At 43.3% G+C, this 26,901-nt stretch overlaps 1 protein-coding gene across 1 annotated transcript in view; it reads left to right on the top strand.

The window, feature by feature from the left end:
* Window positions 1-3,150: 3,150 nt before the first annotated feature.
* LOC137527877 (proteinase-activated receptor 1-like) overlaps window positions 3,151-26,901 on the top strand; it is a 48,890-nt gene continuing 25,139 nt past the window's right edge. The window contains exon 1 of the mRNA XM_068248874.1: window positions 3,151-3,350. Within this exon, the coding sequence (XP_068104975.1) occupies window positions 3,266-3,350 (85 nt within the window). The 5' untranslated portion in view covers window positions 3,151-3,265. The remainder of the gene's footprint in view (window positions 3,351-26,901) is intronic.

The following is a 26,901-nucleotide window of genomic DNA, read 5'->3' on the forward strand; positions in this document are numbered from 1 at the left end:
ATCTGACAAAATATTGTCAGAACTGGAAGGGATTATTGTCAGAAGAAAATGGTGAGCTTCTGAGAGGAACCGATGGCAAGGTAACTTTGTAATGTTCATTTGAAGTTACCTCATGTGTTTATTTTAAATATTTTTACTCAGTACAGGTTCTCTTTAAAGCAGATATGGTTAAAATGTTAAGGTGGCCATACATCTAGCAGTTTAGCTGTACGATCAAAGATTCAATTCAGGCTGGAAACACACTAGGCGTTGCTTGAAAGGTTGCGTTTTGCTGCGTATGCGTCTTTTTTGTCATAATGAAGTGCGTTTTGAGTGTATTTGCGTTTTGCACAAGCGTTTTGCTTGTGTTTTTATGCGTTTGCATTTCGCACATATGAATCGCAAGTGCGTTTTGTACACTTTGTATGCGTTTTTGATATGCGGTTTATGCTCATCACTAGGAAGTCAACAGGAAGCAGAAACATCATCAAACTTGTTTTAAAAAAAAAAAAAGAATTAAAAAACTCAATTAAAACGCTATACCTCTGCATCACCACTGACATACATTCTGTGCATTTTAGGTGCGTTTTGGAAAGATATGTAGCAAGTTCAGTGTTTTCATGCGACCTATAGACTTACATTATGTGTGTTAATGTTAGCGTTTTACGCAACGCTAGCGCCTCTGCCTAGTGTGTTCCTACCCACAATCATTTTATCGAATTGAGAATCAAGTGTGTTCAAATGTGCCCGATCGATGAAAAGTGGCCTCTATCATGTCAAATCGACCAACCTAGTCGATCGAGCAGGATGGTAGATATCGTCAATGACACAGGAATCGGCTACAGTTCACCTTTCATTCAATCGACACTGAATCGATTTTTGCATTCAGAGCATGGAGGCACAACATCTTTCAGATCTATCAGTGAAGGTATCAGTGAAGGTGAATCGCATAGTATATCTCTTGTAGTGTGAGGGCCACTAGTCGATCGACTTTCCATCAACCGCATTGAAGTTGATAACCAAATAAAGTCGGTTTAATCAAAATAACTGGCTCTATGGCTACCTTTAAAGGACACATCGAGCAATTTAAAAATAAAAAAAATCCACTTACCTGGGGCTTCCTTCAGCCCCTGCCAGCCGTTCTGTGCCCTCGCCGCAGCTCCACTCACTGCTGGTGGTCCGAGGTCCCCTCTGGCGCAAGATTCCTACTGTGCCTGCAGAAGCGGCTCTCAGAGTCACGCTGACGTCATCTGGACTGTGCAGCTCAGGCGCAGAACTACTATGCCAGCGCCGTACAGTCCAGATGACGTCAGCGCAACCAGAGGAAGCCGATGCGGAAGCTGACCTGGCGCGGTCGGCTTCTCCACCAGAGGGGACCGGGAGCCACCAGAGCTGCGGTGAGGGCACAGGACGGATGCCAGGGGCTGGAAGAAGTGGATTTTTATTTTTAAATTCCGCGGATCTTCCCTTTAAAGGGAACCAGAGAGGATGAAGTATACATACCTGGGGCTTCCTCCAGCCCCATACGCACGGATCGCTTCCACGCCGCCGTCCTCCGCTGCCTGGATCCGCCGACACCGGGTCCCATCATTACCGCCAGTGGCCGGTGGACGCGGGCAATACTCCGCATCACAGGATGCTCTCTCCATACAGTTACGCATGTGGCTGCCTACTGCGCAGCCGCATGCGTACGAGTATGGAGGGAGCCCCTGTGATGCGGACAATTGGCCGCGTCCGCCGGAAGTGACGGGCCCGGTACCGGCGGATCCAGGAAGCGGAGGATGGCGGCGTTGGAGTTATCCAGGCTCATGGGGCTGGAAGAAGCCCCAGGTATGTATAAAATCTTTTTCTATTTTAGCTGGCCATTCGTCTCTGGTTCCCTTTAAGCTACATAGTCACCAGCACTCCCCGATACATCAGATGCCCAGTATGCAATAGGCAATAGGCGACTGCACACAATAGGTGCGAACAAACGTTCAAGCGATTGCTGATCTTTGTGCGGGAGTCATTGAGGATCTTAAAGATCTGATTATCACCGCGCATCACTAAGCCTTGATTGCGTAATTGCGCTCCTCTCCCACATTGCAAGATTACTCGCTGAAATGATCGCTCGTTGCTGGTCGTCAAACAAATCGTCTGAAAAATCGTGTCGTGAGTACGGGCCATTAGAGGAACACCAAGTGAAGGGAAGACTGTGCCATGGCAGTTTAATAGATAACAAAGTAAAAGGCATGCAATAACATCCCATCCACCCCCACCACCCACAGACTAGAGAGCCTGAGATAACAGTCCTCCCTCTCTGCCCCCCTGATGTGCAGCTCTCTGTAGCTGTGACCTCGCTAGAAGGGGGAAGGTACAGGCTGAGCTCATCACGCCTCCAGCTATTAGAGATGGGAAGTTCGGATCTTTTCAATGATCCGGATGATTCGAATCGGATCATTGAAAAGATCCGAATCTTTGATCCGAATCTCGGATCATTTTACAATGGAAGCATTCGGGGGTGAAATGACTAGCAGGACAGGAGAAGGAGAGGGGGTGGACACACAGAGAAGGGGAGAAGATGGACAGAGGGCAGGGAGTGGACAGAGAAGGGAGGAGGGACGAGCAGAGAGCAGAAATGTTTGTTTGCACACAATACCCACATGCTGCAATCATATGCTCTACATATATTTCACCTACATACATGTTCATCTGTATACTTTGAATGGAAACGTCACACAGTGAAAGAAAGCATTCCCCAAAGTAAAGTGCAGCTGTTTAGGAGGATCATATTGCGCTGCAATCACAGTGCCTGCAAAGTTACTGAGCTGTGCTGAGCCAAAAGTTTCCAATGTAATCACTGTGCAGCACTACGGAACAGCCAGCCTATAATGAGCAGCACATTTCAGCCAGTATGTGTGCTCTACACATATCTGGCAGTGGCACCCATGTCCCCTCTCTCATCTACCTGTCTCCCTGCAAGGCTGAGTCCCCTCCAACAGAGCGATCCATCTCTGCTCCCAGGACCCCGCTGCCCGCTGAGAGGGGGCGTGTCACTCCTGGCCCCGCCCCCTTTTGCGATCCGAATCACTCATTTTGATGATTCGGATGTTCGACTCACAAAATAGATTCGGATCAAAGATCCGAATCGTTCATGATCCGGACAACACTACCAGCTATAGGGAAGCAGCACTCCGGCCGCCAGATGGTAATTGCTGCTCTGCTGGAAGCTGTGTACCAGGAGTGATCCCAGCGCCGCTCACACCGAACTTCTGCGCGGAAAGTTTCGCTTCGTCCAGAGGGAAGTATGGATTACAGCGGAGGGAGCGTGCTGCTGCTGCTGGGACTGCTGAGCCTGCTCTCCGCTGCGTGCTCTGAGCTGCAGGCAGAAGGTGAGACTCTCTCTACCAGTATCTGCATATTCCAGCACTTCCATTATCTGCATGTCACTTTCATGTCATCTCAGTCTTTCTCTCACTCAGCCGGACTCTTGTTTGCAATGTGTGAATAATATGTTCAAAAGTCGTTTTGTAAGCCAGTCACAGCATCGATTAACTATGTGGCATAAATGCTAACTTTATAATTATTACTATGCATTTATATATTACTATGCATTTATAATATTTATATATTTTTAGGACCATTGTAGTCCCTTACACACCCCAATGAGTTCTGGGTCACAATGAGCTTGCTGGTTAGTCTGTGCCTCTCGGATTTACAAGCCCTACTCCATAGAGCCAAATTAATCCATGCCATGCACTGATGAGGATCAAACAATCCGAAACAGTCTGTATGCATGTTGGATTATTATGGCTCTGTACAAACTAACAAACTGACACATCATTGCATTCCAGCGGTTCTGGAGGTGTGTTTAGCTTCTAAGGGTACAATGGTTAATTTGCATATATTCAGCAGTGTTGCTCTGGGAGACATCTCGAGCTCACTCCAACCTGAATTATCGCAAATTCTTTCTGTTTTAGGAAAGCAAACTTTTGCATTTATATAGCACTGACATTGTAGTGCTTTCCAGAGTGCATGGAACTACTTATTATTGATTTATAAAGCGTCAACATATTCCGTGGTGCTGTACAAAGTAAGAAACAAACATGGGGTGCATAATAATACAGACAATGGTGTACACCAATATACAAGATACATAATTAGTGACAAAACACAAAAATGATACAAAATACAGAATACAAAAATTGGTAATGACAGTGATAAAAGTAACATGATGAATAAATTGTATAATAATTTTCAAGACACAAAAGGGGGAGAGCCCTGCCCTTGCAAGCTTACAAATCAATGTCATTAAGTGTCCCTCAGAGAGGCTTTCACTCGAATATCCCTACTATAATGCAAAGCCTCATACACACAGTACAATTTACCATCAGATCTGGTAAGAAATTGCATGGTGTGTAGACGTCCAAGTTGTTCTCGATCGATTTTGCGATGATAAATACCAAAAATCGATCAGAATCCAATTGGACCGGTCAGAAATGATCTGATAGATCTGTCGATCTGACAGAAAATTGTACTGTGTGTACCCAGCTTAAGGCCCATTTGTGGGTGTAGGAACAAAATGTAGCAGAATAATGCAGTGCCTAAAGGAAACCTCTGCAAACATGAGAAAGAACTGTGGGCAGCACAGTGGCGTAGTGCTTCGCACTTTTGCTTTGCAGAGCTGGGACCCCGGTTCCCACGGAGGTTGTATGTTCTCGCCGTGTCTGTGTGGGTTTCCCCCGGGCACCCCAGTTTCCTCTAACATCCAAAAAATACAGATAAGTTAACTGGCTTCCCTCAAAATTGAGCCTGGAGGCATAGGCTGGAGAGGCTCCAGCCTCAGGGTGCAGTGTAGGAGGGGGCGCACAATTCATTCAGCTGTCATTCCTAATTGTATATGAAGCAGAAAGAAATAAGAAAAGGGGATACATAGCAGTGACTGCAAGCCAGATAACTAGATATTAAGGTGTTGGGGAGGTTGTGGGCCCTGTGGCCCTCTTAGTCTAATAGCAATCCGTGTGTGACAGCTGAGGTGGGAGGGATGGAGGGGCGCACTTTGGTGTCTCAGCCTTGGGTGCTGGAGGACCTTGTCCCAGCTCTAGACTAGGATACATGCACTACATGATGCATACAAAGCCATATGACTATGTTAGAGTGGAGATTACAGTTTGAGCTCTTCTGAGGGACAGTTAAGTGACAAGACAACATATACTCTGTACAGTGCTGCAGATTATGTTGGCACTATATAAATACTAAATAATACTAATAAAAGAACATACAGTACTTACTCCATGCAGATAGTATCTGGGCTGAGCACTGAGAATATGGCTGGAGTGCTGAAGGGAAGAATGTCCCCTATGCCACCATGCTTCCCAGTAATCTGCTCAAAACTCAACTAATGCTGGGAATACACAATTCGTTTATGAGGTGATTAGATGGTTCGAAAGATCATTTCCGACAAGTCCGATCTCACTTTTGATCCTTTTGCCGCTCGATTTCTGATAGAAGTGAATGGAAAAAGATAAGAAAAACGAGCGGAAGAAATCGACTGCAGAATCGAGCGGCAAAAACGATGGAGAGAACTGAGCGCCAGAAACGAACCGTGCATTTCCAGCATAACATTCCATTCCTTCAGTTTAGTTTTTAGTTTCGGTCAAGTCTTGATAGAAAGAAAAAAGAAAACCTTTTCAGGCAATTTTTTGAAAGGAATAATTTCTTCTGACTCTGAAAATCTTAAAACCATTCATACACTCCGAGCACTTTCAGTAGTATTGTGGAATTGCTGGCAATTATACAGGCTAATAGCAATTGGGATTTTCTAAAATCACAATTGCAGTGTCTATGCAGCATTTTTGCCGCGATTGGGCTTCAATACAAAGTATCGCTGTATAATTACTTTTCAGTCGCTGTGCAAAGCAACTTTGCTGCACTTTTACTACCAATCCTATAGAAATTGCAAATCGCTATGGAAATTACAAATCATAATCGGTGTACAAATTGCTTTAAAGTTGGATCAATTTTGAAGACTGCTCAGCGATTGCGATTCAGGCTTTGTAGTGGGTCCCAACCCCTTTGATCTGCTAGATATCTATTTTTCTGCATTTTAATTGGTAATAGACCTGACTATATATGGCTATGTACAGATATATATTTCTTCCAAACAACTCAACTTTGGTTTCATCTGTCCACAGAATATTTTACCAGTACTGCTGTGGAAAGTCCAGGTGCTCTTTTACAAACTTTAACATGCAGCAATGTTTTTTTTGGGACAGCAGTACACTCCTCTGTGGTATCCTTCCATAAATTCCATTCTTGTTTAGTGTTTTTACGTATCGCAGATTCGCTAACAGGGATGTTAGCATATGCCAGAGACTTTTGTAAGTCTTTAGCTGACACTCTAGTATTCACCTCATTGAGCATTCTGCGCTGAGCTCTTACAGTCATATTTACAGGACAGCCACTCCTAGGGAGAGTAGCAGCAGTGCTGAACTTTCTCCATTTATAGACAATTTGTCTTACCGTGGAATAATGAACTGCAAGGCTTTTGGAGATACTTGTATGACCCTTTCCAATTCTTGATTGTAGGTCTTCTGAGAGCTCTTTTGTGAGAGGTAATATATTCACTCTATATGGTAGATACAGCATTAAGAATAAAAAAATGGTGTGATCCTACCTTCTAGACGTCCCCTTTCGGGAAATATACCTACTGGGATTTAGGCTTTTTGTAATTCAATTTTATTTTGCACAAGACAACGCGTTTCACGGTAAAAACCGATTCCTCAGGTCAGTGAAAGTGCCTCCGTTTGGTAGCTCCAAACCTCCGGGCGCCCGGAGGTTTGGAGCTACCAAACGGAGGCACTATCACTGACCTGAGGAAGCGTTTTTTACCGTGAAACGCATTGTCTTGTGCAAAATAAAATTGAATTACAAAAAGCCTAAATCCCAGTAGGTATATTTCCCGAAAGGGGACGTCTAGAAGGATCACACCATTTTTTATTCTTAATGCTGTATCTACCATATAGAGTGAATATATTATCTCCATTGTACCGGGCGCCTCCCACCTTTGTTTGCGAACTTACCCTAACCCCTTACCCTAGGGGAAGATCGATATCGGAATTCCTCCGATAGATCTACTTTTCGGAGCAGCGACCAAGAACAGAGACCGAGTGGGGACGGTACTTCCCCACAGGCAAGAACGAGTGGTTGCCTCATCCAGCAACCTACTCTTGTGAGTATAAATATTGTTGAATTACAGTATTTCCCCATACCAACTAACGTATTGCACCAGATTGGGCTCCCGAACTCCCTGTGTTTTCTCACCCACTACCTCTTTTGTGAGAGGCATCCTTCACATCAGGCAATGCTTCTTGGGAAAAGCAAACCCAAAACTGGTGTGTGTTTTTTATAGGGCAGGACAGCTGTAACCAACACCTCCAATTTCATCTCATTGATTGGACTCCAGCTGGCTAAAGGCACGTACACACGCCATACTTTAGCTAACGACGGGTCCGTCAGACCCTCCCGCTGGGTGGGCGTTGTGCCGACAGTAGGATGTGTGTACACGCTGTCGGCAGACTGATATGATCCGTCTGGCGGACCCGTCGTTAGCTACAGTATGGCATGTGTACGCGCTTTAACACCTCATTCCAATTAGCTCTTGGAGATGTCATTAGTCTAGGTTCACATACTTTTTCCACCTGCACTGTAAATGTTTACATGGTGTGTTCAATAAACATGGAAACATTTAATTTTTTGTGCGATATTAGTTTAAGCAGACTGTGATTGTCTATTGTTGTGACTTACCGTAGATGCAGATCAGATCATATTTGAGGACCAATTTGTGCAGAAGCGTAACCGAGGAGGGACAGTTGCTGAAAAGACTGGCACAAAATGTCAGTGGGAGTCCAGAAGGGCTACAGGGGGCTAGATGAAGCCTGAGGAAAGTCAAACTGGGTATATTTTATTTCACATTAGGTTTCCATTAAGGCCTCGTTCACATTACAAACGCGGACGGGCACGCACGCGAAACGCAACGCGTACGAACGCACGCCATCTGCGTTTGTATGCGTTGCGTGGCTGATCCCATCACTGAAAAGTGAATGGGACAGCCACGCGTTTTTGCAAAAAATGCGTGTAGCATGCGTTCCCGGACCGCACAGGTGAACATCAGACATTGCACTCTATGCAATGTCTGATGTCGTGCGTGTCGGCCACCTGCACGCGTTTCCAAAACGCGGCTGGAAACGCGTGCAGTGTGAACGGGGCCTAAGGGACTACTATTGCAAAAAAAAATTCAACATTTTTAAATATATGTAAACACATACAAATAAGAAGTATGTTTCTTCCAGAGTAAAATGAGGTATAAATTACTTTTCTCCTATGTTGTTGTCACTTACAGTAGTTGGTAGTATTCTGACAGAACTGACATTTCTGACTAGTCTATCTCTTCATGGGGGATTCTCAGTGTTTAATGTATTCTTTACAAGAGCAGTCCATGTAAAAAGGATCTACCATATATAAACATGCAGGCAGTCCCCCTACATGTTTGCAGACTACTCTGGCAGTTGGACTGAGCAGCTGGCATTCACTAAGTGCTTTTGAAAATAAAGAAAACCCTAAGAATCTCCCATGAGGAGATGGGCAAGTCCAAAGTCTGTCAGTTCTGTCAGATTTCTACTAACTACTGTAAGTGACAGCAACACAGGAGAAAAGTAATTTACAGCACATTTTACTCTTGGAGAAATGCGCTTCATTTATGTGTTTTCATGTATTACACATTTTACAATTTTTGGTGATAGTGGTCCTTTAAGGGTTTTCCATTAAGCCGGTTCACATTAGGGCTAAAAAACAGTCCATTCCTGAGATCGTAAGCAAATGGATCCAAAGTTAACCTATGTTAACCAAAGTTCACATATGTCCGTTCAAACGTATCCGTCCCGCAGGATCTGCTAAACGGACCATAAGTTTCCAGCTGCAGCAATTATTCCAAGCTGCTGAGCATGAGAAAGCGGAATTGTTCTAAGGGGCAAAATTCACTTGGGGGGGGGGGGGGGGGGGGTGCATTGGGTGGATATGGGGAAATGGAATGGAAGGAGCTGAACAGCAAATGGAGTGAGAACAGATTGACCAATAATCAGATCCAGATCCGTTTTCACAGATCCATTTGCTACTTCAACACAAGTGGGAACCGAGCCATACTGATACCAAAACAATTATTAATGACTAGCTGATGGCCCGGCATTGCCCAGGTATGTATTTGGATGGTGTTGGCTCCGCCCACTTTTTTTCAACCTTATTACACAATTACTCAATGACCAAGTTTGTGAACTTTGCGGTTTTGGCATCAATAATTTGCATTGAAATGAAACAAATCGAATACGATGTTTGTGGCTCCACCCCCTTTTCTGAATTTGAACCCCTGTCAATCAATGACCAACTCTACCAGGTTTGAGGCTTGTGTCATTAACAGTGCAAGAATGGCAGTAATGAAATATTCCCCTTGAAAATCAATAGGTGAATTTTGATTGGCTTTTGTAGGCTCCACCCCCTTTTCTGAATATTAATCCCAGTCACCCAGTGACCAACTGTGCAAAGTTTGAGAACCCTGTCATTAACTGGCTGCAGTTTACATTTTCCCAGTGAAATTTGTATTTGTCTCTGCCCACTTTTTGGTTATGGGGATAAAAATTATCCTATATGTTGTTCCAGGTAATGTACTATGTGTGGGCCAAATTTCATTCAAATCCGTTCAGCCATTGTTGCGTGATTGAGCAACAAACATCCAAACTTTCACATTTATAATATTAGTGAGATTGTTTCAAGGGAAATCTTCAGTCGCCACAGAGGTCAGGAGAAATCATCACAAGTGCTACATACCCAGCAAGCAGCAGCTGGATTATCTCTACATAAGCACCTGATTCTAGTCCAGCCTGAGAACTCTCCCCATGTGTTTATAATCATAAGAGAGAGGGGCACATTCCCAGGGCATGTGTCACACAAGAGACGTTCTCATACTTGTCCCCCACATAGCCTGGCTCCTGCCACTGCTGATCAGTCACTTGCATGCTGGGGTAATGTACTGTATGTTTGTCTCTGGCTTAATGCACTATGCTTACCCCGCGTTATTTCACCATCTATTTCTCTTTAGTATAGCTTGTCAGTGTGCACAGGAATCGGAAAAGACTCCCACATGTTAGTAGTGTTCTCTATTTCTACCTTCACTTTTTTGTAGTACTCTTTTACTTGCTAGGTGCTGAAAAGGTGTTACACAAACACGGTGAAAAGACTAGTTGTGCATCAGGGGCAATATATCGCATGCATGAAACAGAGGCGCTGTGAAAAAAGGGCGCGGGATAAAGCCACAATAATTATTTTTCGGTAAGGAATACTAAAATATTGATTTACAAAGAAATATGGCTTAAAATGAGCGATTTTTAATGATGCAAGTATTTCAAAGCCATATATTTTAGGTGTAGTTATGTGTACGTCTTACATGTAGCTGAAAAATATTTCTGATATTTTACTACAATACTTCTAAACCTAACCATACTCTCACACAGAACCCTCCCTCTACCGATGCCTAATCCTGAGACCCCCCCCTCCCCAGGTGGTGCCTAACCCTAAGACTACCTTAGTGGTGCCTAGCCCTAAAGCCTCGTTCTCACCACCGGATGGGTCCTGCGATGTCCCCTTGACGACGGTCATTAGCAACGCCTCTTCCTGCCGGCGGGTATGCACGACACTTCGGAGCGAACAAGACTTCAAGCAATCACGGTACTTTGCTTGGGAGTTGTCGAAGATCTTAGCAATCTGATCCACCGTGGCAGTCGTTATTGCGGTGCGACGCTAAGTGACGTTTGCGTGGTTGTGTGCCTGTACCGAAGTCGCGATATCAGGGAAACTACCTCTTGGAGCTCAATAAATTGCCGGTCGTCGGGAAAATTGTGTCGTGGGTACGTAGCTTAAGACCCCTCTGTTGGTGCCTAACCCTAAGAACCCACAAAATTATAATTCTCAAAACGAATTTTAAAATGATAAAAAAAAGTAGAATTACATTTCAAAACGATAAATAATGAGTGTAATTCTCAAAACGAATATAAAAATGAAAAAAAAAAAGTAGAATATCAAAATGTTGAAAAGTTAAAACGAAAATATACAATAGTGATAATTGTGAAAACGAATTTCATAATACTTTTCAAACCACTAATTCTGAAAACGAAATAGTTCAGTTTGACGAGCGCGGCACCCAAATCGTCCAGTTTTGCGCCCAATAGCCAATATTTAACATTAGGTTGAATGGCGGCGCCTGATTTTTCCACTTCTCATAAACGCCCAATTTTCCTTCCTCCCAATATAACTACATCATGTACTATAGACTTCATGCCACATACACACTGCTTCACTATCAGCTGCCTTTCTGTCCATATCTCTGTGTTAATTTGTGTGTTTATTTAGTTATACAGATTTTTTTGAAGCACTTTCTGACTATCTACGCTGTGTTTGTAAGTTAGCTTATAAATTGTAACAAACAGGCTTGATCCGGCAGATTAGCAGACACACAATAGCGCCGCCTGTGTTCTCAGGGCCTTTTGTTCAGAGCTTCTCGGAAATTTCAGAGCTCTTTTGTGCCCATGTGTCAGTGCTGAAGTTGCCTATAGCAGTGTATTCAGCCCTGCTCTGTCCACGTGACCAGACACTGATAAGATCTGAAAGATATATCCATGGTAACAACCCTGTGCCAGTGTTCAGCTAATATGATTTGAGTGACGATTATACATCTCTGGAAGTGTCACCCGCCCTCTAGGGCCAACCATTTTTATGGACTGGTTTTGTGTCCTGTTTTGTTGAATTTTCCTAGTCAATTGTTATGGCTGTACTGCAGTTACCCTACCTCTGTCCATCTTCCTTTGGAATGAACATGCCTGCTTACCTCAGCTGAGTGTCATTATTATTGTTTAGTATTTATGTAGCACCAACATCTTCCGCAGTGCTGTACAGTGTATATTGTCTTGTCACGAACTGTCCCTCAGAGGGGCTCACAATCTAATCCCTACCGTAGTCATATGTCTATGTATGTATCCATATTTGTTGGCTGATCTCTTGTGGTGTTTCTCAAATCATTGAGGCCAGTTTTATACCTGAAGATATTGTTGCGTCCCCCCCCCCCCCCCCCACGACTGATTAATATGACGCAGCGGCAGAGTGGCGTACTTCCTGCTGGACAAGTAGTACGTCACTTGAGGTCCCGGATTCCCTGTCGTATTTGCATTTTCCCGCTGTTGCTGCGTCGCCGCAGAAGTCACAAGATAACGCGCTGTTGACTTTGTGTCCGGTTGGCGGCAAACCAGAAGCTTCCAGCGCTACACAACGCTGTTAGTGTACAGGACCTCATACACTTTCTTTGCTGTTGTGTTACGCTGCATGCAGAAAGGGTAATGGAATGCAAAAACAAGTGTATAACTGTTAAGCCTCATCTACACTACAATTTTTTGGCCGATTTGATTCATTGATTCGATTCGATTCAATCCAACATGTCCGATCGGGATTCGCTTCGAATTTGCCATTGTTTCGCATTGGCAAATTGAATCCCGATTGGACATGTTGGATTGAATCGAATCGAATGGTGTAGATGGGGCTTAAAAGGGGCCTCAATGACACCATAACGCTGGATGGTTTTTTCTCACTAATAGGTATCTGTATATCCTCCTCTAAAGCATATTTAGATACATACCCATTACTTTGCCTTTGTGAAACCACATTCCTCAGATAACCCCACTCACTGCTTGTTGATTACTATCAGTAAACATGCAGGTAGTTGGAATGGTTAAGTTCAATGGTTAATGGTTCTCTCTCGGGAACTTTCAGCCCGCGTTTTGCTCTGATTGGCAAAGCGCTGCAACAAAAGTAATCCAATGGGATTACTTACACAGCGGCAATTGCCTCCTGTTTGCGATTTCCGCCTATCACAATCGTGCTGCGTGCAGTATTTTGCAGTATTATCATTGAAATGTAAAACGCAAAACAGAATCACGCAAAATGGCTGAACATCATTAGACAAAATTATGTTGGCGAGCGTGAACAGGTCCTGAGGAATGGGGATTCACAAAAACAAAGTAAAGGTATGCAGCTAATTATAGTAGGAGAATGTAGAAATATCTTTCCTTTCTACTTTGAAGACCCATTTCTCAGATATTCCCACTTCCTGTCTGTAAACTGGCAGCAAGTCCATTACCAAGAAGAGGGAATAGCTGTGGAATGGGACTTCACAGATACAAATTAGATACGTAACTAATCATTCTTTGCAGGAGAACATACAAAGGCCTACTTATAGGAGACTTTATAGGAGTTCTGAGGGAGGTTATCAGTTACAACACAATGTGAGAGACGAGGAAGTATGTTGCCTCATAGTTTGTCTCGTTTGTGGTAAATATGAGCAGAAGGAAACCAAGATTGTTTAATTTCAGTTGCACATATTGTCTGTGTTTTTAATTAAGTTATAAAATAGTGACAAGAAAATGAGCATTAATGTAACACTTCCCTTTTGCTATAATTTAGGTTTTAGCTGTCAGATTCAGCAAAGAATCGTTTGTATTGTCACTGACAAGAGCGGCAGTTTGCTTCAGCTTAGTAAAGTTGCCTTTAATTGATCAGCACTCTTGCTGGTGATTGGTCAGCAGTGTTGCTGGCGATTGGTCAGCAGTGTTACTGCAAATTGGTCAGCACAGTGGAGTTGTGGATTGGTGCTCCCTGGGCAATGGGTGTAAAAATCCTCCCCCCCCCACCCCAGTGTAGGTTGCAAATCCACCTTAAATGCTAGAAACCCTAAATTTGCAGGATATGTTAAGGAGATCATTAGGAATAAGAGGAAAAAACAATTATTCAAAAAGACCTTATAGTTTTTGAGAAAATCGATTTTAAAGTTTAGAAGGAAAAAAGTATAGTTTTAAATGCGGTAAATGTCACTTTTAGTAGCAGACCTAACGGTAGTGTAATTTTACATGCATCAAACGAAAGCGCAATAAATTTCCTGACGGGGTTTCCAGGGGGTCTATACGCAGCCGCAGCGCTTTGGCCAGGGATCGCTATACATCCGTAATATGGCTGTATGAAGATCCCTGGCATTTTTTCCTATTTTTCCAATTTTTTTTTATGTTTAGAGTGGGGGAATTTAAAAAAAAATAAATTATGTTGGGTCCCCCTTCCTGAAACTTTTTAACCCCTTGTCCCCCATGCAGGCTGGGATAGCCAGAATGTGGAGCTCCGACCGATTGGGACTTCACACCCTGACTATACCAGCTGCAAAAAAGGTCCCCTAATGCCGATTTTTGTTCCGGGGTATCTGTTGGGGGGGCCCCCAAGGTTTATTTTGCCCTGGGGCCCCATTGCTGCTTAAACCGGCCCTGCCTACGAGAAGGGAGAACATGGGCCAAGTATGGATCCTGGGAGAGGTGAGTGGCCATCTCTGCTCCTGCTGCATTGTGCATGTTCATATGTGTCCAACTGTGCCCTGGGCAGTATCCCGCTTTGCCAGCCCTAAAAAATATATCTCTTGCATTGTAGCGCTAGGGTACTAGCTTGTGGGCCAGGACACTTTGTGCATGAAGTTTGTAAGAAAGGGTTCATACTTATCATTGCGGAAAACTGAACATTTTTTTTTTGCTGCATGTAATGAAAGTCAATGGGAATTTGCATGCAATGTGATACACACATGTGGATACGCAATTGCGAAACGCGAATGTTAGCTGAACTACAATTGTCTGTTGAATTTTGTTAGATGTGTAGTAAATTGGGTTTTACAAATTCACAAATTTTAAAAAGTATGAACCCTGTCTGAGTGCTCTGGGTTTTTTCTGGGCACGCTCAGTGCTTACCATTTATATATTTTGTATTTACTGTATATTTACTGTATATAGCACTGACATCTTCTGCAGCACTATGCAGAGTATATAATCCAATAGAACATACCAATAAGTTAATTGTAGAAGGAGAACAGAGGCGCCAACAGGATAAAAAATTGCTCAAAATTTCAAAAGAAGGAAGTGGTGGACTTACCTCCCCGAAGCAGACATGAAACTGTCGATTTTCAAACAGAAAAATCTATTTACATACTCCAAAGTACAAAGCAACGCATTTAGCAGGCATATTCCTGCTTCCTCAGGCAATAATAGGGAGGAGTACACAACAGTGTAGTCTCGTGATGAAGGTCAGCGCCTCTGTACTTTTCTACAGAGGCGCTGAGTGCCTCTGTACTGTGCTATACAGGCGCTGAGCGTTATCACGAGATCCTATTATTGCCTGAGGAAGCAGTAATATACCCGCGAAACGCGTTGCTACTTTGGAGTATGTAAATACATTTTTCTGTTTGAAAATCAACAGTTTCATGTCTACTTCGGGGAGGTAAGTCCACCGCTTCCTCCTTTGAAATTTTGAAGTTTTTAGCATTTTGTTATCCTGTTGGCGCCTCTGTTCTCGTTCTATAATACTTGAGTCCACCCCTGGTGGAGGGGTCTACAGAGAGGGACATCTTAATCCTGAGTGAGGACAGGTCTAATCTCCTCACCTGCCTTTACAGTGGTTGCCTATAAGATGACCCTGGTTTGTGAGTATATTGTTTACTTACTTTCATATACCAATTCACTATACATACTACACTATATTGGGCTCTCGGTGTCCCTTTTACTCTTCACAATAAGTTAATTGGTTCGCCCCAAATTGGCTTTAGCCTATGGTGCAGACATTAAAATATGACTATGGTTGGGAATAGTGCTCTGAGAGACAGTTAGTGACACAATTATATACTCAGTAAAACACTGTGGAGGATGTCCGTACTGTATTCATAAACAATAATAATAATAAACCACCACATTTCTCTGTATCTTTTAGCACTATGTTATACCACCTAGTCTGTCACTCATGATGTGGTAGAATGCCCACATGTTACCTGCGCAGATACACACAAGTTATTGCGGAGTCTCTGGACGCAGACATGAAAAAAAGGTGCAGGGGATTGCCGCTAGTAGAACATCATAAAATCAGCGATATTCTACTGCTGGATTCCGATAATAAAATATCAGTAATGTTTACCAATATTTTATTATGGCTAAACCTAACCCTACTCTCACACAAACTCTCCCTCTACCGGTGCCTAAACCTAAGACCCCTCCCTGGTGGTGCCTAACCCTAAGTCCCCATCTGGAGGCGCTTCTCCGCACCTGCTACGCAATTCCACAATTTGCAATTCCACAAGCCTCCAGGTGCTGAAATTTACATTGCTTGCCACTAATCGGGCATCTCCGGGCACCGAAATTTACCCTCTTTGCCTCATATCGCAGCCATTAAAGCCGTGACTTGCAGCAAAGAAGGTGCATTTTGGAGCACAGAGGAGCCCACTAACTGGTGCAGCCATGCGCCCAAATTTTGTTGTTTGCAGCTAAGTGCGAATTTTATAATAGATGTCTATGGAGCACCGATTTTCCATAAGGGCTAGCACCATTTTTTCCTGATTCGCTCTGGACAGCAGTGAATTAACAAATGTCTCTTTTCAGCAGCAATTAACTGCACTATTTCTAGAAATTCAGAATTTAATTGTAAAATCAGATTTGGGCAATTCATTATAATATTCTTCACCCGGGATGTACCAGTAGTTCCTAATTAGGAAGCAGAATGCCACCAATTACGTACCAGCTTCCCCCCACTACCAGCCCAAACACACAAAGCCTGACATGAAGGGGGTAGGGTTGGTAGTGCTTCCAGGAAGCATGCCTACTGAGCCCAACAGGAAATCCAGCCCTGACTAGAAACAGATATAGCTGGCCTAAGAGCAACTGCTGGTAACATCACAACTGTGCTTTGTGTTCAGTACAGGTTTCAAAGTGAAAGGGTAACCATGTGATGTAAACAGTTCAACCAGACACTGATAAGTTAGTTCCTGTATGACCTCAGAAGAAATAGAGGAATTAATTACTTTATGAGGGCCATATGTGACGCCCACAGAGGACTCTGTTTTGTCTCTCTGTGCACTATTGCTTATGTCAGCGCAGTAGGAGCCAGCAGGGTCCAAATCCAAATCCAAATCCAAAAAAGCTTTATTGGCAGGACCAAATACATTTAGCATTGCCAAAGCAAAACAAAACAAAACATTAACATGGGGGGGGGGGGGGGGGGGGGAATTGTGGGAATAAGGGAAGGATAAAGGGGGTTAGGGTATATAGTCCATAGGTGTGTGGAGGATGTAAGGGACAGCATGGGGGACTGGGATATACAGTCCATAGGGGGGTATTGGGGGGGGAATACAGTCCATGTGGTATCATGTTCCTCTCAGTTGGTGGCAGGCTGTGACATATCGGGCAGCCATTTGCACGGTTGTTTCCTCCTCCCCCAGTAGGTCCCTGATTTTGTGGGATAAACCCCCAGAGTAGTCTGTTTTAATGTATTGTCATTTCATGTGGCTCGTACATTCCCAGAGTCCAGACATCTTCCACTAGTACCAGGGCTGTATACTCTGAATAATTAAAATTAAGTCATGCTGTATTTGCCAGAGGAAGCATGTTTTTCAGCCCATTGATAGCCTGTATTAACATAAAACTTATTGTTAGATAAAGCACACTGTTATTTATTAGGCCAGACAAACATATCAATGTGTCATACACACTTTTGTAGGGCTACACCCCAAACATCATGCTGTGTCATTAAGAGTAATATTTGCTAAATGTCCCTCTCAATTAGGGATGGTCGGAAATGCCAATTTCCGATTCTGCGGTAAATCCGCATTCCGCCATTGCCAATTACCGATTCCGCTTTCCGCTACCAATTTCCGCTTTCCAATGCGGAATTTCCGCCGGAAATCGCGGAAATTCCGCCCGACTTTAACATCGATTTTCTCAAAAACTATAAGGTCTTTTTGAAAACTTTTTTTTGCATCTTGTTCAGAAGATTATGTTTAATAAGCCCTGAAAATTGGTGTTTCTAGGACTTACGGGGGCTGTGCTATTAACCGCTAAAGTCAGCGGATTTTTACTGTAAAGTAAAATGCAGAAAATAGGCAGATGCAGATTTTCTGCATTTTACATTACAGTAAAAATCCGCCGATTTTAGCAGTTAATATTTTCAGAGTTTATTAAACTGAATGTTGTGAACAAGATGCAAAAAAAAGTTTTCAAAAAGACCTTATAGTTTTTGAGAAAATCAATGTTAAAGTCGGGTGGAATTTCCACGATTTCCGGCGGAAATCCGCCTACCGCACTTGCATTACCGATTTCCGCATTCCGATGCGGTAATGCAATTTCCGATCGGAATTTCGGAAATTGTATTTCCGCGGAATCCGAATGAGCATCCCTACTCTCAATCTAATCCTTGCTATGCTCTTAGTGATAGTCTTATGCTAGGTACACACCATACAATTTTCTGGCAGATTTACCTGCCAGATCAATTATTTCCAACATGTCCGATTTGAAGTTCGATCGATTTTACCATCGATTTCCATTCACTTCTATGGATAAACGATCCGAAAATAAAAAAAAAATTGATCGAAATTCAGATCAGACATATTGTAAATAGTTGATCTGGTATGTAAATCTGCCAGAAAATTGTATGGTGTGTATCCTAACATAATGCTAGGTACGCACCATACAATTTTCTGTTAGATTTACCTGCCAGATAGATTTTTTTCCAATATGTTGGAAAAAATGTATCTGGCATGTAAATCTAACAGAAAATGGTATGTTGTGTACTAAGCATAATGTCCCTACTATAGCCTAACGCTAGGTACACACCATACAATTTTCTGTTAGATTTACCTGCCAGATTGATTTTTCCAACATGTTCGATCTTAATTTCGATCGATTTTCCGATCAATTTCCGTTCACTTCTATGGAAATGGATCAGAAAATCGATTGAAATTAAGATCGTTCGATCTGGCAGGTAAATCCAACAGAAAATTGTATCGTGTGTACCTAGCATAAGCTCAGTTTTGGGAGGAACCAATTACAGCAATGTCCCAGTTATCCAAAACTCAGGCAACTGGGAGTCTCATCTAACTGGCATGCCTGAAGGGGATTATGGGTACAGTGCTCTGGAGGGTTTGCAGGGCATTATAGTTCAGAAAATACTTATCGAGCCTCCAGGCGCCATCTTCTACCCTTCTAGCAGCTCCCTTTGGCTTTCCGTTATCCAGGCACGGCTCCTGGCATGTCACTTGATCTAATGGGGGTCAGGTGACACGCCAGGAGCCGCACACAGAGGACACTGGAAAACTACTAGGAGCTAAATACAGGCCTGGCGGTTTGGTAAGTATTTTCTGCCGCACTGGGGGTTGTTTTTTCGGCACACGTATCCGGCATCAGGCAATCCCCGCCTGTGCCAGATACAGAGGACTTTCTTTGCTGTAATTCGTATGTTTTGAGGAAGTGGGAGGAAACTGGACTGTTGGGAGGAAACACACACCAACATGGAGACAACATACACACTTTATGCCTGTGTGCTGGCCCATATTCCAACCTGGGACTTAATAGCTGCAAATACTCTGTTAGGGCTCAGCCACAATATAAGCGCATTTCATTGTGGTGAAAATCGTTGCGTTTTTTCATGTGCGCGATTGCGGTGGTTTTTACACGATTTTTACCGCAATTTTTATGAAAGTGAATGGGTGCAATTTTTAAAAAGCGCTCAGAAAGCGCTGATCAATCACAAGTGCTCAGAAAAGCGCTTATAGGGTGGCTGAGCCCTTTTGTTGCTCATTAATGGTTACATTTCCGCTGAACTATCGACCTTCTAGTCTGATAATTGTCATTGGAAGTATATGATCATAAATCATCGTCCAGTCCTACAAATGGGATTGAAAATATAACCAAGCCGATCACTTCAGATGGAAGCTATCCACACAGGGCCGGCCCGCTCATGAGGCGGGGTGAAACATTTGCCTCAGGCGGCAAAATTCCAGGGGCGTCACCCGCCCGTCCGTGGGAAAATTTTTTTTTGCCTCAGGCGGCAAATAGTCTAGGGCCGGCCCTGTATCCACACAATGGATCTGATTGATAATACGATCATTTTTTGTCGAAAACAGCCTGCACTCAAACTCCATAACTGATTTTAAGCACAAACTGTATCTATTTTCTATGCTGGAATTTTTGTTCTGTGTTTTACAAGTCAGCTCAGGTAATTCCTCCTTCTGTACGGTAGTGCTCAGCTGCACAAATCAGACAGTCATGCTATTTACTAATTGACTGTCTGGAAATAGCATGTTCACACCCAACCTGAAAGAAGCCCGGTACTCACCACCCGATGGGTCCTGCGGCGTGACCTCGACGACTGTCGTCAAGCGACGCTTCTTCCTGCCGGGGGGAATGCATGACGTCACGCGACGCTACACATTGGAAGCGAACGAGACTTCAAGCGATTGCGGTACTTTTTGTGCAGGAGTCGTCGGGGATCTTAGCGATCCAAACTTCCGTGACGGTTATTATTGCTAAGCGACGTTCGCATAGTCGTGTGACTGTACCCACGTCGCGATATCTGATCACGTACGCATTTCTGTAAGAAAACACAGGTGGGTAAATTCAATTCAAGGTGTGGCCCACCAGTAAAAAAACGCGAATGCGCAGAAAAAACGCAAAAAACTGCATGCATTTATCAGTAGCATATAAGACAAATCACTGAATGTATGGCAGATATATCATTATTGTTTAGTATTTCTATAGCACTGACATCTTCCGCAGCGCTGTACAGAGTATATTGTCCTGTCACTAACTGTCCCTCAGAGGGGCTCACAATCGAATCCCTACCATAGGCATATGTCTATGTATGTATTGTGTAGTGCATGTATCATAGATATATGACTGCATACCAGTGTCTGTATTTTCATGTACCTCATGTTTGTTTCTTACTTTGTATACCACCACGGAATATGTTGATGCTTTATAAATCAATAATAATAATATATGTAATTGACTTATCCTTATTTGCCCATGACCACTTTCAATGTGACCCCTATAGGTTTAAAGGTAGTGGTTAGCACTCTCGCCTTGCAGCGCTGGGTTCCCATGGTTTGAATCCCAGCCAGGGCACCATCTGCACAGAGTTTGTACTTCCTCCCTCTATCTGTGTGGGTTTCCTCCGGGCACTCCCGTTTCCTCCCACATCCCAAAACCATACAGATAATATAATCGTCTTCTTGCTAAATTGTCCCTAGACTATGATACATACATTGTCCCTAGACTACATGATACATAAGTTGACATATGACCATGGCAAGTATCAGATTGTGAGCCCCTCTGAGGGACAAGACAATATTCTTTGTACAGCGCTGCGGAAGATGTTAGTGCTATATAAATGCTAAATAATAATAATGCAAAGCATAGGTTCAAATCTCTTCTTTTACAGGTCTGAATATTTTGTGCACAACAAGCTGTAGGCAGGCTCATGCATCTGCAGCCTTGGAGCAATGTATTCGTGGTATGCCATCTATAATGTTTTTTTATAGCTACACAGTGAGATAACATAAAAATGCCACTGAGAGGTCAGAGTTCAGACATTCTGCAGGGGTGACGTCATGTGCTTTCTCCTGAGACCGTCTGCTGCTGCTCTGGCTCTTGTCCAAAGCATACCACCCCTGCTTCCCTCTCCGCTAGCCTGGTGCCTGGAAACATGAGTTCTGACAAAGCCTGGAGCCTCGGACTGCAACTCCTAATTTTATGTCTAGCCGGTCACATTCCCGGAACGCTCTTCCTATCGGTGTGGAATAGAAGTAGAACTAAAACACAAGGCTGTATGCAAAGCTTTACCTACCTGCATTTCCTATACAACAATCAATTTCTTGTCCCAACACCATCAGCCACTCCCCTGCTTTTCATACACAAGATATATTATTTTTATTATATTCAAAGCTGGATTTATACTTTTTGCGCCCCCAGGCCAGCTTTCTTGTTGCACCCCCTTCCATGAACTGCAGCCCCCTATTCCACGTGCCGTCCATGTACAGTAGCCCCACTCTTTCATGTACAATGTTTCTGGCCAGCAGCACCCCTCTGCTATGAGTTACTCTCCATTTTACAGCCACCGTATTCAGTTTGCACCAGGTATGCAGCAGCCCCTCTTCCATGTCCAGCCATCCCCTTGAGCAGCAGCCACCCAACACTTGGGCCTTTGTGGCCTTTCCAGAAATCCACCCCTGGCTATAATTGTATGCAGTGCTGACACTTTTCGTCTGCAGCATTTATTTATTTACATATTTATATAGCGCCAACATATTGCGCAGCGCTGTACAGAGTATATTGTCTTGTCACTAACTGTCTCTCTCTAATCCCTACCATAGTCATATGTCTATGTATGTATTGTGTAGTGTATGTATCATAGTCTAGGGCCAGTTTAGGGGGAAGCCTATTAACTTATCTGTATGTTGTTTTGGGATGCGGGAGGAAACCGGAGTACACAATGAAACCCACGCAGACACGGGGAGAACATACAAACTCCTTGCAGATGTTGGCCTGGCTGGGATTCGAACTGGAGACCCAGCGTTGCAAGGCAAGAGCGATAACCACTACGCCACCGTGCTGCACACATTACATTGATTGATAACCAACCAATAAAATGAAAGGGTTAAAATAAAAGACTAGAGTATGCTATATTAATATTGCATTTCACAGAATTTTTTTCTGGTCCTCGGGCTGTATTGTTAAAGTGAATTGAGCAAGAAATAAACAATACCTTTCATCAACACATCAACAGACGGGGGTGGAGGGGGTAGTTAATTAAGACAGTGCTTAACAGAGTTTATCCAGAGGGAATGTGTGACGATAACATCTGTGACTTCTGTAATTAAAGAGAACCAGAGACGAAGTACCCTCATGTATTTTATTACATCAGTATTTTATTATTATCAGTGGGAACATGACAGAAAACACCTACCCTGCTTTTAGTTTAAATCTTCTTTGCTTAATCTGTCTATAATCAGCTGTGATAAGAATCCCTGACTGAGTCAGTCGAGGTTTGACCTGAAATCATTATAGCTGAGTCACTCTTTTGTGGAGTCTTTTCAAGCCCGCCCCCTCCTGGATCAGATTTCCTGCTTTACATACTGAGAGCTCTGATGACATTGGAGGGGCTGCTGCTGCAGGAAAAATCTCTGAAACAGACAAGTGTGGCTGTGTGATCTGTGTGCTCTGTCTGTGCAGCCAGTCATTATCTACTGTATGCAGTTTCATTACTATGAGAGACACTTCCTACAGGGAGCCACACAGCATACCAGAATATGAAGTTGAAAGCACACAGATGAAATGCTGCAGCAGCAGCCCTGCTTGTCTATAGTCTCATAGTGGCTAGACAGCACATCCAGAACACCTCATAACCTGGAAGCAGAACAGGTATGAGCCGGCGGCCATATTGGATATTTCCTGAAGCAATAATGGATAAAAAGCACTCAAAAAGGCACACCAGAGTGGCAAAATTATCGGGTAGAGCATTTATTCTTTACAAGCTATCAACTGATATGTTTATTTTGTGTGAATTGTTCATCTCTGGTTCCCTTTAAGGGCAGCTAGAAGGGGAGGGGGGAACATGGCAGGTGATATAGCTATTAGAAACCAGGAGAAATTCCAAGGAAAAAAAGGGTGCTTTGTTCCTTTTAAGGCCACAGAATGCCTCTCAGATCATAGTGCTGGTTGTGTTGATACCTTGCCTAAACTTCATACGTATTTTTTACTTATGGCGCTGGATGTTCTGACTGTACCGTGCATGAACCATGTATGTACTTATGGTCCCCACTATTGTCTGTACTCTGTACAGCACCATGGAAGATGATGGCGCTACATAAATAATAATAATTATACTTTAATTGGCCCTCAGTAGGCCTCACAACCTACTACTGTACTCAGAGGAAGCCAGTCCATCTACCAGGATGTTTTTGATATATGGGAGGATACCGGAACTCCGCCCATATGAATAGAGGGAGAATATACAAACTCCATGCAGATGGTGACCTGGCTAAGACTCTAACAGTCCCCTGCCTAGCTCACTCATACATACTCAGTTTTATTCAGGCTGCAGACTTACAGTATATTTCACAGGAAGTGTAAAATACTTTCCTAATTAGGACAAATAGTTGTGGAGATTTGTTTGTAGATGTAAGGCTCCTTTCACACTGGGGATTGCAAAACGTTAGCAAAATCGCTAGAGTTTTGCAGAGTGATTTTTTTTTTCATTATTTCACTGAACACATTTTTTGAGTGATCGCGACTCGCAATTTTTTACCATTGAACTGCGCTTGCCCAAAAATACCGGAAAAAGGATTCATGCATCACATTTTCGATTTTCGCAAATCGCCAGCGATCATGGCAGTGAGATCACTGCATTATACTATATATTATACTAGCACTTTTCAAAGCGTTAGTGATCTCCAGTGATTCAAAGTACTGTACTGTGGAAAGCTCCCCAGTGTAAATGGGCCCTAAGTGTGGAGTTGTTGCTCTGTAATGCTGGGAATACACGGTTTGTTTCTGCTGTGCGTTCCTCCTCTTGATCGTTTTGCCGCTCGATTCTGCCGTAGATTCTCTTATCTTCCGCTTGTTTTTCTTATCTTTTTCCATTCACTTCTATCAGAAATCGAGCGGCGAAAGAATTGAAAGGGAGATCGAACATGTCGGAAATTATCTATCGAACCATCTAGTCACCTAAAAAACGAACTGTGTATTCCCAGCATAACTGGGATGATGACACAAAAGAGATTGCTAGGTGACAGAGATGGGGTTGGCATGTAAGAAGCATGATGACAGAAGTGGGGTTGGCATGTAAGAAGCATGATGACAGAAGTGGGGTTGGCATGTAAGAAGCATGATGACAGACTAAACCGGGGACCCTAGCGCAGCAAGGATGTATCCACTCTGTCACCACACATACCGAGGAAGAACCACTGTGTTGTGGACTTTGGCAACAATTCTTGTGAAATTCTGTGTCTTGGACTTTCACTGTCTGAGCACATGCCATAAAAGGAGTGCATTGCATCTGGCAAGCATCCAGTTACTGACGGGGTGTGTCTTTTGTGTTCCCACTCTTTATTGCAAGCCTCTGACAGATCATGATATTTAGACTAATGGCCACATTAGTTTTTCTGTTCTATTTTACCGCCAGGTTTTTTTACGTTTTCGATTTTCCTGTTGTCTGTTTTTTGAGATTGAACATGTTGCAAAATTCAGACCAACTTTACCCAGAATTGTATGGTGTGTGATGAATTGTCAATTTTTATTCAACCAGAATAACTTGTAGATAAATAACTACTCAGTACATAGATGGAATTATGAAAGTGTGTGTGTGCGTGCGTGCGTGTGTGCGTGTGTGCGTGCGTGCGTGTGTGTGCATGCGCCTGCGTGTGTGTGTGCATGCGTGCTTCTAATCAACTGAAAAATTAGATCGCTTTGGTCGTATTGAAGGACTGGTTCCCACCTAAATCTGTGCCTTTCTGGTCCAGTGCTGTCCTGTCCCATATTACGCAGCACTGGACATTAATTTAGGTTACAGACAATATTTAGGGGTGACATACAGCAATAAGACAATACAGTAATACAAGAAAGACCAGATCATGCAGCACAGTATGAGTACCAGGTAATTCTTAGTCAGTCACTGGATGGGAGCATGGAGATTAGGCAAGTTAGGTTCACTCAGATGCATAGCATGGGTTTACAGTAATGGAGGTGCATGATCAGGTAGGACACAAAAGTAGGAGGACCCTGCCCAAAGGCTTACAATCTAGAGGGAGAGGTAGGGACACGAGAAGTAGGGGGCCAGAGTTCAGCTGTGGGTTTAGAGCAATTGTGAGGGGTGGTAGGCCAGAGTGAAAAGGTGAGTTTTGAGGGCCTTCTTGAAGGTGTTGAAGGAGGGGGCTGCCCTAATGGGTGGAGGTAGGGAGTTCCATAGTGTTGGAGCGGCTCTTGAGAAGTCCTGGAGGCGTGCATGGGACTGGGTGATGCGGGGACGGTCAGGCGAAGTTCATTGGAGGAGCAGAGTGAGCGGCTAGGTGTGTATCTCTAAATAAGATCAGAAATGTAGGTTGGACAGGTTTTGTGGACTGATTTGTAGGTCAGACACAATATCTTGAATCTGATTCTGGACTGGATACTATAATTTTTACCTGACTAAATTGGAACTGTACACCTTTTATGTGTGAACACACCCATAGAAAACTGATACAAAACTGACAGGACTGGAAATGTACAGAACTATGTGTGAACCAAAACTTGACAGGACAACACCTTCTATGTGTGAACCAAGCCTAAAGCACCTATAGATGATACTGGCAAGAATCTCATGCGGACCAGTCTTGAGTGCTGATGGACCCATCCAAGATTGCTGGTGGTAGCGTCAGCTGCCTGGTCTAGAATCTTCTTTCCTTCCTACTTTTCTTATCTTCCTTCATCTATCTCCTGCCCAGTAAGTGAAAGCAATGTCATTCTCCAGAATATCATCTGCACGTACCTTAGTGATTCACCAGTAAACACTGACAGGTCATAAGCACTAATCTAATGTTAATATCAATTGTAAAGTGAAACATCTGACATGTATTACACCTCTGTTTGTACAGCACAAAGTTCAGTCTGATATTATAGATGTGGCTGTCACAATAATGTGATTTACTGCAGAAAGGTAATAAATGAGGTTAAGTCTTCATGTTAAAGAGAATGATGTGTAAGAGCAGAACCGTGATTGAAATATAGAAGATGTAGCACTAGCAACATTCAGCCAACAAAAATGGTTATGAGAACAGAGAGATTGTGCAAAAGGTTGGTAAAAGCAGTTAGCACAGATCCATGGCTGAGACAGAGAGGTTTACAGCGGACCTGAACTCAGAACATCCTCTCTGCTTCAAAAAGGTATGCAAAACTTTTTTTTATTACAGCTGATACAAATCCTGCAGTGTGTCTACTTCCTGCTTTCATGGAAGAAGACATTATCATCCTG

This window comes from Hyperolius riggenbachi, chromosome 1 (genome assembly GCF_040937935.1).
Source record: "Hyperolius riggenbachi isolate aHypRig1 chromosome 1, aHypRig1.pri, whole genome shotgun sequence".
NCBI lineage: Eukaryota > Metazoa > Chordata > Amphibia > Anura > Hyperoliidae > Hyperolius > Hyperolius riggenbachi.